The sequence below is a fragment of the Pimephales promelas genome, chromosome 21 (genome assembly GCF_988280905.1).
Source record: "Pimephales promelas chromosome 21, fPimPro1.hap1.1, whole genome shotgun sequence".
NCBI lineage: Eukaryota > Metazoa > Chordata > Actinopteri > Cypriniformes > Leuciscidae > Pimephales > Pimephales promelas.
Genome location: NC_142789.1, coordinates 18025244 through 18038271, shown reverse-complemented (window position 1 = coordinate 18038271; position 13028 = coordinate 18025244). Strand labels below are relative to the sequence as shown.

Here is a 13028-nt window from a genome sequence, read left to right as displayed (position 1 = left end):
ATGGATTTTAGCCTGGTATGCTGGGATACAAATCAAATATGTCAATGTTTCAAAAACATAAAACCAATATGATGTTTACACTCTTTACGAAAACTAACGCCACCTTTTATTTTTGTTGCATTTATTTGTTTTTAAACCTTTAGATTTGATGGAGAATGTCTGTGAACTGCAATGTGAACTTTATCTCATGCTGTGAACTTCATCTCATACAGGTTTTTATTTGGATTAAAATCTGGGTCATTCCAGCCTTGTTTATTCAAATGATTTTTTTTTCATAGTTGATGCTTTGTGTCATAGTTCTGCTGGGAATTTAATCATTGTCCTGCATGCACATCTGTGGTTTAATGTTAATGTTCTCCTCCATAATTTGACTGTTTTGCTACCATCTGTATCCTTCATGGCAAAAAAATGTCCCAGTTCTTTCAGCTGCAAAACCAAGACCATGATAAAGGTGTTCTCTGAATGCTCAGATGTATTTTGTTGCCTTCTCTGGATGAGTAAATTGTGGGTGTTACTAGGCTTTTCCTTCTCCTGTCTGGTGCACTTTCACAGAGTTGAAAAATATTGAAGAGATTGCTTCAAAGTTTATGCTATTTCAATAAAATAGTTCTGCATGTGTGTCAGCACTGTAGTGTTTTTGCACTTCTCTGACAATTGCTTTTCTTGTCTGGTTGCCCAGTTGGTTGGGACAGGGTGTTCCTTGAGCACCAAAGGAACATTTTGCTTTTTAAAGGATCATGTGACACTGAAGACTGGAGCAATGATGCTGTATATATATATATATATATCCATATTCATTTTTTTTTAATTTTCAAATATCTTTCACATTTTAATATAAGAAACAGATTTAAATTGTAATCATATTTCACAATATTACAATATTTATCCTCAAATAAACCGCCTAGTGAGCATAAGAGACTTTAACCCCCAAACTTTAGTTTTTAAATCGGTGTTTTGATCTGACGTGCAATGGACAAATACTCATGACAGTTTTGAACTTTGGTGAATCAAGGAAATACACAGGTATCCACATTAAAAAGTTTAATATCAAGACATTCAGCATACAAAACAGCCCAAAGTTTAACCCAACAACATATTGTCAATGCAGATCAAAAGTATACAAACATTTTTTTTCTTTTCTCATCCTCAAACGGCACAAATTAAATCATGTCAGTATAAATACAGTATATCGGTATAGTCTGTTAATAAATACATTCAAAACATCGATAACTTAAAGTCAAATAAATCCTCTGTTAATAATAAGTTAAAAAAAACAAAACATATTTTTTCATCATTTCATTTTGGTCATAAATGCATACTAAAGATCGCTTCAAGGCATAAAAGAGCCAACCCCTAAAAATGCTACACCTGAAAGCTATCACAATAGTGGTTGTTTATTCATTTAGCTGAAATGCAACCTTCAATACAACATGACATAAAATGTTGCACTAAGACGTTTACAGTGGGCATATTAGCCTTCATATTGGACTGGAAAATCTGTATTATTACACAGTGAAATGGTAAAAAGGATTGTGAAATAACTGCTACTGAATGACAACATGCCAAAACAAATGGAAGAGGATGCTAAATTGCTGTTATCTCCATGGGGGAACAAATCAGGAAGCTTAAAATAATTTGTCTAGTATGTCACACAGTGTCATACAGAATTTTGTCAACAATTATTAAGCAAAGATTTTTTTTTTCTGTCACTTCTCATGATTGCCCTAGTGATAAACAATGAAACATAAGTACAGAAAGTACAGATTTTGAACTAATAAAAAAAAATACTAATCATGAAATTGAAAATGAAACCGCATAAATTGAAACCAGTGTGCCAAGCAAAGTACCATAGTATGCCATAAAAATGACATTTGCTAAAATGCCAAATGTCACTGAGCTGAAAACTATCAACTACTTAAAGCTGCCAAGTCATTTTGTGCCACTTCAATTTAAATGTCAAAGCTGTGTAAATAAAAAAAAAATAAAAAAATCTTCAATAAAATAATTACATGAAAGACAGTACTATGCAGGGATGACCCTTGTTTAGAATAAATATACCAATTACGCCAACTGATATCCATCTTGAGGTGACTATATGTGAAATTCAACTCAAATGTTAAACCATTAAAACATGGTAAATGTCAGTCAATTTCTTCCTATCTATCTATCTATCTATCTATCTATCTATCTATCTATCTATCTATCTATCTATCTATCTATCTATCTATCTATCTATCTATCTATCTATCTATCTATCTATCTATCTATCTATCTATCTATCTATCTATCTAGTTTTAGTTGCCACCCAACAATCTGCAATAGCAACACCAGTATTAACACCTCAAGTAATACTGCTGCAAATCTGTTTAAACCGTCTGAAAAATATGTGAATTCTCTATAAAGACACAAGGCTAACATCATAAATCTTAAAGTCCAGTCATCACGTACTGTGCTACTGTGACCATAAAGCAAAGAAAACAGAAACATGTTTCTTTGGTAGTGGCACGTTGAAATACTCAAACTAATCTTAGAAGAGATGCTAAAAGAAAATAGCAAAAGAATGCATATGAATCAAGCTATGATAAAGAGCTTTTTGAACTTTTGCCTTTTCCCAGTCAGCTAAAGACAAGACAATGTGCTTTAAACGGAGATCTGTGCGAGTGAAAGCAAAGTAGTTCGCTACCGTCAGAGTCTACTTCCTTTGGCCATGTGCGTTTCTATCTGAGGTACTCTTCTTCTGAGAAACTCTCCAGGCTCTCATCGTCGCTGTCCTCCAGTTCTGGTAGATCACCCCACAGCAGAAGGTTCTGCCCTGTGAAAGAAACAGACGCATTTATTAACATTATGTCTAAAATATGTTCTTTACACTACCGTTCATATGCCTGGGGTCTGTAAGCCTTTGAGCCAGATTTAATAACAGTTTACACCAGCGCAAACCCTCTTTTAACGTTACATGAAAATTTTGCTCTGAAAAGGCTTGGATAAGGTTTGCGGCTGACCTTATTATTATGCATTTGTAGGAATTTCCCTTTCACATGCTAAATTTATGGGAGGATATTTCAATGAATCATGCAAGGTGATTTAATAAGGTTTGCGTAGTCAATTTACAGCTATTTGCACCATTATTTACTGCCCGAAAAAAACATGATACAAATCTGCGCTGCCCTTGGTAGATTGCGTTGGTCATTATGGAATTGATCCGGCTGCGTCTGTGTTTTTTAATTTGTGCGTCGTCAGTAGATCACGCGCAGAACTTTTCACTCCCATCAGCACTTTTTTTGGAATTGGACTCTCATGCTAATTTGCCCCGTTAAGTCAATCTGGTAAGCATAAGCGACTTTTAAAAACATAAATTTATTTGATCAAAACTAAAGAATAAAATTGTGAAATATTATAACTATTTAAAATAACGGTTGATATATTTTAAATATGCAATTAATTCTTGTGATGAAATTCTGAATATTCACCGTTGTCAGTGTCACATGATCATTCAGAAAGTATTTTAATACAATAATTTCTTATTATCAATTTTGAAAACAGTAAAATATGTTTGTGGAAACGTTTAAAAGAATCGCAATTAACACTATAAATGTGACATTATAAATGTATTTACTGTCACTTTTGATCAATTTAATGCATCCTTGCTGAATAAAAGTATTAATTACTTCATTTAAAAAAAACACGTTGGTGTGTACGTGCAGTTAAGCTTAATTTCATCTTAAGTGCTCATGAAATGAACCATAGCAACTTTTTATCTTGCCTAATAGTGATGCACAGGTCAGCTCACACTCGCTGCCTAACTTAAACCACAGGATAATTGAAAGTTTATTTGAAATATCGGTTGGCAGCATTTTTTTTTTTTTGTAAAAAAACAAAAAACAGAAGGTGCTTCAATCAGTTATGATAACATTATAGTACAAGTCACATCTTCTGAAACAAAGTCAAAAGACTAGCCTGGCACACTATTTAAGACTTCCTCAAAGGGTGCAATGAAGGGGAAAGGCTCAGCATCAATTACTAAAATTCATTATTGTGCCATTCTAGATTTATAACTCTTAAAATTACCTTTTGTTGCATACCAAAAAAAAACCTTTCAACATTTTGTATCAGAAGATTTGGCTTGAACAAATTTTTAGGATTTATTTGACAACCATTTATACAATTTTTTCATTGGGTAATATTTCAACCCACATCCTGTTATACATGCTTCACCTGCATATAAAAATCTTAGCCAGTGTGAGTCAATCCATGTATAATCATCACTGTCTATTATTGAGTGTTAAAGCAGAACTAAGTAACTTTTTTTACCTTAACTGAACAGCTTTGGAGTCATTGTAATGTTAATATTACTGATTTCGTGTTGAATGGTGATCGTCTCGCACCCCCCTGGTGCCTGTGAGCCGCAAAACCACCCTTGCAACTTTGGGCCGGCGGCTCGCCGGCCTCAGTGTTAGGAAGTATCGTGAGATTTCAGGTCTCGCGAGGTAACGAATTGCTTTACGGCACTATACGCGCACACGCATGCGTACACGCCCCCGGCCATCCAGGAGCCGACTAGCTATAAGAAAAAGGTAACGCTAGATATTGAATTCTTCAAGTTTTCGTGATGGCTGATGTAAAAGAAGAAGAAGACAGCTCGGAAGTGTTTATCAGAGAAACAAAGAAGAGAAAACGGACCGGCTTTTTCAGAATAGAGAGAACCGAAAGAAAGCGAAGCCTGCAAAACCGATGCTGACCTGGACTTCTTGCTGTTGCACTTGTAAGTATCTTTATAATAAACTGTGTTTAATGTTTGTATTTCTTGTAATTGTGACCTCGGGAGTCGGGATGTTTGCTATTGTCTGTTTTTTTTTTATTATATTATGCTCGCTGTCTGTTACCGGCTTACTAGTACGTTAGATAGCCAGCTACTGTAACTTAGATGTTAGCATTTTCATTAGCAAACAAACTTGCTTGTTTTCTGTAAGTAAGTGTTTTGTCCGTTCCTCTATCAGGGTTTATTTGTGTTTCTCAGATCGCCTATAAATCGATATGAAATACTACAAATTATGCATTAGTTTAGCTTGTCGTCAGCCTCAGAATTAGTAACGTTATACTGTGCTGCTGACTTGATAATGCATAAACCGACACGAGAGCTGCTAGCTAATAATGCAACTTTTTTATATTTATTTACCCACATTTACACAAACAGAACTATAAGTAAACGATAAATTGCATTGCAACTTCACACATGCAACTCCATCTGTGCTATTTTGACCTTGTCTATAAATGATATGTTGATAAAAGATTGATACATTTTCTTTTTCCTTTTTAGCTACAAGCGTTGGCAAGTGTTATCAACTCCGAGGCACCCCAGACCACCAGTACCACCGGTCTCAAGCTTCAATAATAAAATAAACAAACTTGTAATAAACAAATTAAACGTGTTTGACTTTCTTTGGTCAATCGTTACGATAGACAACTCGGATCACCAGAAAAATGATGAATGTAACGTAACATGTATTTTGATAATGCATAATCAAAGTAGCTATAGCTGTAGGCTAAACTAAAAATAAATAAATAGCGGAAATATTTCTTATAGTATTATTGATTTTTAACCATAATGTTACTGATAACGTTCGGTAACACAATAAAAATATACACTATCTCAACATTTGAATAATATTGTTCTGAGAATCATACCGCAGTGGATATGGCTCGGGCGTCAGTTTGGTTTGAAATGTGCTAGGGACAGAGACGCATTCGGAAGGGCATTTTCAAAAGTGCTGGGTAACGCATTCATTCTTTTTTTCTCTTTCGAGTAGGTAATGTTTTGAACGACGATGTCCATAGCTTCCTGATGCACATAAATAAAAATGAGCACAATACAGTGATGGTCCGGCCAGAGGTTCCGCACTCGAATAGTTTTTATTTCCCCCTCATCAAAACCAATAATGTTTATCAGTGGTTGAATTGATATAATGTTTATCAGTGGTTTTATATGTTTTGATGAGTGGGGGAAAATATACGAGACAGGAATTAGAACCCATGAGAAAAAGGGACACGTTTGTGTGCATTTTTATTTGTGATTTCACCGGAAAGAATCTCCGCAACGGATTGAAGCGCGTTTCTGAGAGAAGCCAACACATTTCAGTGCTAGATCGCCTGTTATTTAACAAACAAATGAAACGACTGCTGTTAACTGGAGATGTTTTATTTGCATTGGTACATCTGTGCCGCGAGATGTTTCAAAGGTGGTGGGGAAAAAATCCGTTTGTTCGCCGGCTTCTCTGAAAACAAATTCACATGGCCTGTCTGAACGAGATGGGAGGGGGAGTTGACAACGAGTTTACGACAGTTTTCTCATATATATATACTCCGAAACTGTAGGGGGAGCTCGAGAGAGAAACCTGCGAGAAAACAGCAAAGAAGTTTCCAGTCTTACTGAGCGCTGCTTTAAACAGCCGAATCACAAGCAACCAGGCAAGTGAGAAGCAAGAACATAGTTCTTTCATAGTTGAATGTTCTTCAAGTGTACTTTTCAATAATAATAATAACAATTTTATTTATAATGTGCTTTTCTAAAACCTTTTTCTAAAAAAAGTACAGGAGTAATACAAAATAATCACTACAGTACAACACAGTAGAATACTAATCATTACAGTCAATTGTGTAAGCAATTTTAAAAAGATGTGTTAACAACTTCTTGAAAATATCTCTAACAGTAAGAAGAAGTGCATTCCATAACCTGAGTGCTGCGACAGAGAAAGCTCTCTCCCCCATCCATTTTAATCTACAGGGAGGTTGCTGAAGAGTAAGAGAATCCGTAGACCGAAGGGAAAGACTGACTAACTAACAGATATAAGAAGGAGCAACTTTGTGCACAGCTTTACATGTTAGTGTGAGTTTTAAAAGCAATGCGTGACTGGACAGGTAGCCAATGCAAACTATAAAGCACACCTGCTGATGTGGTAAAGTGCATGTCAGCACGCGTGCTGCTGAATTCTGGATGTACTGCAGGGGTTTTATAGATTTATCAGGTATACCAACAAAACATGCATTATACACTAATCAATCCTAAAAGTAACAAATGCATGAATAAGCCTTTCAGCGTCAGTTAGAGTAAGATAGGGCCTAATTCTTGCAATGTTTCGTAAATGATGGAATGCAGATTTCATAATACTCTTTATGTGAGAGTCTAGTTTTAGGTGGGCGTCAAAGGTTGACGCCAAGGTTACGAGCACAAGAAGATAAAACACTATCATCCATGATCAAATTAAAATGTCTCCCTTTGAGAGTAGCCGCACATTGAAAAAAACTTCAATGTTTGAAGTTTGTCAAAGTCTGTTACAAACCTTTTTTTGCATTTACATAGGATCTTTGATGGATATGAGTAGATAATCAATGGTAGGCAAAATCTGTCTGACCATAAGCAGAGAGCAAATACAGTGTTTTTGCACCAGATGTCTCAAACCTGTTGCATCCAGTCTATTGATGGTGGACACAGCTTCACTGTTGAACATCCAGAAGTGACCATTGTTGCAGGAGAGCAAACAGGGCTTGCATGGGGCCACCACATGATATCCCACAACATTCCCACTGAATGTGCAGAAAGAGCCAGAGAGACAGACAAAAACACCAGATTCAAATGCTTTGTGAGACACAATGAAACAGAACAGCAAATGGCTCCGTGTAAACAAAGGACTAGCCTAAATGTTAAAGCTAAAAGAGCAAAACAACATGTTTGAAGCCAAATGGCGAATCAATAAATATTAGGCTTGTAATATTACGAACAGTGTAAATAAATATTAGGCAAATATACTTCTGTTCAAAGGTTTAGGCTTGGTAATATTTTTATAACGCTTGAAAGAAGTCTCACCAAGGCCTCATTTATTTAATCAGACAATACAGAAAGAAAGAAAAAAAAACAGTAATATTGTGAAAATAATAATTTTCTATTTTAATGTTTTTAAATGCTTAATTTTCAGCAGCCATTACTTCAGTCTTCAGTGTCACATGGTGCTTCAGAATTCATTCTAATATTGATTTGGTTCTCAAGAAACATTTATAATTATAATCACCAATGTTGACGAAACAACTTGGGCTAATATTTTTGTGGAAATTCTGAAACATTTTTCAGAATTCTATGAGTATAGAAAAAGTTCAAAAGCATTTATTTGAATATAAATCTTTAATAAAAGTAAACACGCATTTGCTGTAACTTCGTCAATTTAATACATCCTTAATAACAGAATAAAGAAAAATCTTACTGACCTCAAACGTTTCAATGATATAGAACCAAATTTGTTATTAATAAACATCATGATTTCAAACACTAGTTATGCTAAACACTATTAGACACTTTATAAATAAAAACAAAGTGATAGTTATAAAGACCTCTTTACCATTTCAAGCAAGCAATGTCTCTTAACTTGCATTTGCAGCTTTCAGTGGAATAGCAGCTTGCCACAAAATCAACAGTCCTAAATGAGGAAAACAACACAGACTTGTTTATAATAAGCATTAAACAAACAGAATATGATTATCATGTTTATATATGTTCTGACAGGTTTATGTGATGGGAAGCCTTACCTATTTGGGGGTATGTCGGTTGAGAATAACTCTATTTCCGTATCAGCCAAAAGTACTGCTTTCATGCCCCTCATACACAGCAGACTGTCACAGTATACACAGTTGACTTGCGTAACACACTTATTCTTGAAATTTGAAGTAGACATCGTTGAGTTGAGATATTCTCAAGAAATGCTCCAAACCAAACGAGGGTCCTGTTGATTTAAAATGATAACAGGGAGTCAGCACCTAAACTGAAGTCTACAGTAGATGTTTTAACAGTCTGACTGAGACAACCTGCACCTGTTTAGCCAGCTAGCTAGCCCGTTTTCCTTGTATCACGTTACCATGTCTCCAAGTCAGTCTTTTGATCACAAAAACGAAGCCCTTCAAATTAACGTTACGGGTGAAAATCACATTGGTCATTTATCGCTTCTGTTAGAATACAGAGAAGCTGTACCAACCTCTCTTGTTATTAAAGAGCTAACTTAGCTTGCTAAGTTAACTAAAATATGAATTTGTTTTTTAAGAAGCATGCCATAAAACCAGTCTTACCTGTTATCGGATATCAGATCGTTCTAGATCTAGGCGGCAGAGAAATACATTGTACTACTGTACAATCTCTTCGTCGTTACAACAGTGAATAGATTGTCAAGCTACGTTTGTTTACGTCCGCGTCAAAGCGGATATTCACTTCCTGAACCATTTTCAAACAGCCTGATTTCTAACGCTGATTGGTTCTAAATTACCATATCTAACAGATGATTGGTGGGCTCAAATTCCTTAGGTGATTGGTTGCAGTGCCTTTCCGCAAACCACAAATCCGCTTGTGAGGGGAAGTCCGACTCATTTCCGCAAATAAGTTCTTTTGAGCCAGTTGGTAAAGAATTGGTTCAAAAACGAGTCGGTGAATCTTTTATCATCACGTGGCTCCATTAAAGGCATATGTGGGCACATATATTGCTGTTTATTACATTTATTTCGATTCAGTCTTATTAAGGATGTTTATTGTTCTAGTTTCCAGTGTTGTTCAGACTGGTTTTGTGAATCGAAGATTCATTGAAAAGATCCGACTCAGAAGAAGGATTTGTTCACGAATCAGACATCGCTACAAATAGATAAATGTAAAAAAACAAAAAACAAAAAAACAAAAAACAAATGTGAGTGTGAGGCATCGACCAAAATAAATTCTGATATATATATATATATATATATATATATATATATATATTTACTATGAACTCAAGGACGACATAGGCTAAATTAACGAAAATAAAATAAACCAATAGTAAAAAAATAAGAAAAAAATAAGAAGGACTTAAGTAAACTTTTTTTAATTATATCATTCACTCAAACCTTTTTATTATGTGGCATGTAAGATGGATGAAAGAGATAAAACAATATTAACGCCGCAGAAATGTGTACTTTGGCAAACGGATAGGTTATGTCGTGTTCTTTTGTTGTAACCAATGACAATAGAGGGGGGTTGTTCTTTCGCTTCCATGAAAAGAGGCGGGGTTTGAGTTTGGGAAAATTCAGAGAACAGCGTAACAGTTAGTCTTAAGGGAGAAATCTGGTGAATGAAACTCGAATTTAGACATGGAAATCGCCGTTTAAGGTAAGTGGTTTAACTAATCAATTCAGCAGTATATGATGCGAGCGCTTCAGGCGCGAGAAAACTCCGCAATTCTCCGGATGAAATGCAGGGATCTCCTTAAGGAAAGCCCAGAACTATTCAGAGTCACTAGGGGCCTCTGCTTTTCACATCACGTTACTCCCTCTTGTTGCACATGGCCTCTTTCATTTTTAAGGACTAAATCATTTAAAGTCATTTACACTCCTGGAGTCTTCACGATTGTCAGCCTCTATTAAGTATCGAATGACCTGAGCATGTTAAACTTTCAAAACTTGCAGTATACTGGACAGATTGGTTTTAGGGTTTCCTATGACATCAGTATGATGTTGTCAGGATTGGTCATTTGCATTGTATTTGATCATGTTGGATTTAAATTCCTGAATGGCAGATGCATGTTAGAATGATTCCCCACACCTATGACACTGGGTGAAAATGATGTTATGTCAAATATTTTTTGCACATTTACCTTTGGAGAATGTTACTGATGAAATGTGAACAAAAAAAGAAAAAGAATTTGCTCAGATTTATTTACTTCTTACTCAAGCAAATTACAAATAATTATTACAAAAGACTGGGCTATTTTTTATTTATTTTTTATTATTATTATTTTTTTATCATGCAGGAAAATAAACAGTCATATATCAGAATAATATTTAATTTCAAGTTCGCATTTAGCTATTTAATGCGTCAGTTTACATTTTTCATAATAGCTTGTTTGTAAACTGAGGAGCTTTGATGAGGGCGTCTGTTTTTAAACAAAATGAAACAAAGCGAAATTATTTTGAGGAAGTTTACTGGAAGGAACTAGTTTTAGAAATCTGATCCAGTGAACTTTTCTCTGCCCTGTGTGTATACAGTGTGATGCTGGGAAATCTAATCCATGCCTTCATCCTGCTTTGAGAAGACTGTATCGCCTCACTCACACGTCTGACCGCTGGAGGAAGAAGGCTGAAACTTTTGAAGGCTCTGCGTCAAGTCGCGCGGATCCAGTGGGATGAAATTCTTCTGTTTTTTTTTTCTTCATTCCTCGCGTGCACATTCACGGACACATTCCACCTTGGAAACCAACGGCAGCTTCAACTAATAATGCGGCGTGATTGATCATCGACAGGAGACAATACCCATCCACTGCTTTCCATTCCTACATACTCCCTGGATATCTGTAGACGAAGTGCGGGAGACGAGGCTTTTGTTCTGCGGTGTTGCTCGCTTTTGTGACAGGACTTATTCATTTTATCTCAATATGACGTCTCCGGCTAAATTCCGAAAGGACAAGGAAATTATAGCCGAATATGAAACGCAAGTTAAAGGTAAGTGAATGTCTCAGAAAAATGTTCAGGCTTACAAAGCTGCGTTACCATTGTGCTTCGAATGCTGTTTGTTACATTGTATGATCACAATTGTCGTGAATGGGAACAATACGCAGTCGTATTACCGCATAAATATGCTTTTTGTTTGACTTTGAGAAACAATGCTAGCTTTTCTCCACATGTGTCAATGTGTCCAAACGGAATGATAGATGTGCGAGTCTGTCAGTCGTTCACTGCGTGCGAAGAGAAAATTTTCTATAAGATAACTCTAACCTTTTTAACAGGGTTTTTACTATTCAAAGGGATGTTATGTTATTTATTTTTTTTGGCGTTTGTGCTGTTCTGTATTGTTTTCCTCAGTCAGCTTGTGTAGGTTGTACGTAGCCTATATGACAAGGCAGGGCGTTTTCTTTTGCCCTGCGACTCTCTATGTGAGCTGGTGTGGAGCTGTTCAACATTGATTTTTTAAATATGCTAGTGTGGCTGTCATTGATGTTTTACAGTAGATAAGTGAATAAGCAACACGTTTAAAAGCCGTTTTGAGTTTTATCGGGCAGAAAACACAGTTGTATCTTGGCAGCATTGAGCGCGAATGAAGCAAAGGTGTGATGCGTGGTGACAGTTCAGTTATTATGGTTTATGGTACTGTTATTCATTAATGTTAACGCTGTAGTGACAGTTTAAAGTGTTAGTTTGAATGCAGAGGGATTTTTTTGTTGTTGTTTTTGATAAGTAATGTAGTATTTCGTAAATTTATTGTAACAATTAACCGCGCATATTTCTTCAGGTACGCACAGGTAGCCTACGCGTCGCGTGTTTTGTCTCAGGCCGCAGGCGAGGGGTTCCGTTCCCATAGAAACAACTGTCTCGTGAAGTAAAACGAAGCTGTTTTTAATTGAAAGACGAATTGAATGATTCACTTCATAAGCTCCCTATCATGTTATTCACGCTGTTATGTGTGCCTGTTCTTTTGTGTATTGGCCCGGTTTGAATAGAGCAATTGAGCAGCCCTGCCTGTTGCTGCTGAGTGTGGGGAAAATCTCCTTTAATGAGAGTCAGTGAGTTTCTCATCCTAAAAAGTTTTATTCAAGTAGGTCATTGCGACATAAATATCGCTAAACAGAACATGAGCCTGGTTAAGGGTGTCTAAATGCTAGTTTTGCATGGACCTTTAGGCTTTTATTCACATTTAAATATTTCATCAACTCACATCAGCTGTAGTAAAAGGTTTGTTCTAGCACACCAAGCAGGTTTATTGAGCTTCTGTTTGTTCGCTTAACGATGGCTGAATCAAAAATCGTCCCCTACCCTCAAATGGGGTGTTTGTAGTGGTGTCCGAAGCCATAGTGGATGTTGAGTGTATTATTCAAACCCACATTGGACTGCAATAACAAGTGAACAAGTGAAACTCAGCATAGGCTACTTGCTTCGCAGACATGAGAAATATATAGAACGCTTGAAAAATGTCTACTTTTAAACAAACCAATTCAAACTGTAATATGTATGAAAGGTCTATTTCTCTCTATAGACGC

General features: G+C 36.0%; 2 protein-coding genes across 4 annotated transcripts in view; one reads left to right on the top strand and one right to left on the bottom strand.

Moving 5' to 3' along the window:
- Positions 1–1026: 1026 nt before the first annotated feature.
- On the bottom strand, positions 1027–9267 carry LOC120480848 (protein FAM72A). Of its 2 annotated transcripts, none has more exons than XM_039674285.2 (5): positions 9106–9267; positions 8572–8765; positions 8385–8462; positions 7454–7578; positions 1027–2812 (listed from the first exon to the last, which is right to left on the bottom strand). In XM_039674285.2, the coding sequence occupies exons 2-5, from the start codon at positions 8715–8717 to the stop codon at positions 2718–2720; spliced, it is 444 nt and encodes a 147-aa protein (XP_039530219.1). In that variant the 5' UTR covers positions 8718–8765; positions 9106–9267; the 3' UTR covers positions 1027–2717. The 2 variants fall into 2 exon arrangements, with proteins under 2 accessions (XP_039530219.1, XP_039530220.1); XM_039674286.2 differs by lacking the exon at positions 9106–9267 and adding an exon at positions 8854–9001.
- A 795-nt stretch (positions 9268–10062) lies between these two features.
- The window catches only part of srgap2 (SLIT-ROBO Rho GTPase activating protein 2), a 99432-nt gene continuing 96466 nt past the window's right edge, over positions 10063–13028 (top strand). For both annotated transcript variants that reach the window (XM_039673546.2, XM_039673544.2), the window contains exons 1-2: positions 10063–10168; positions 11044–11496. In XM_039673546.2, the coding sequence (XP_039529480.1) occupies positions 11430–11496 (67 nt within the window). In that variant the 5' untranslated portion in view covers positions 10063–10168; positions 11044–11429. The remainder of the gene's footprint in view (positions 10169–11043; positions 11497–13028) is intronic.

Excerpts from the sequence above, each read along its gene's own strand:
- LOC120480848 (XM_039674285.2), bottom strand. The coding sequence starts at position 8,717 with ATGTCTACTTCAAATTTCAAGAATAAGTGTGTTACGCAAGTCAACTGT. Across the intron at positions 7,579-8,384 it reads GACATTGCTTGCTTGAAATG|TGGGAATGTTGTGGGATATC; the intron begins GTAAAGAGGTCT and ends CTGCACATTCAG. Across the intron at positions 2,813-7,453 it reads CAATAGACTGGATGCAACAG|GGCAGAACCTTCTGCTGTGG; the intron begins GTTTGAGACATC and ends TTTCTTTCACAG.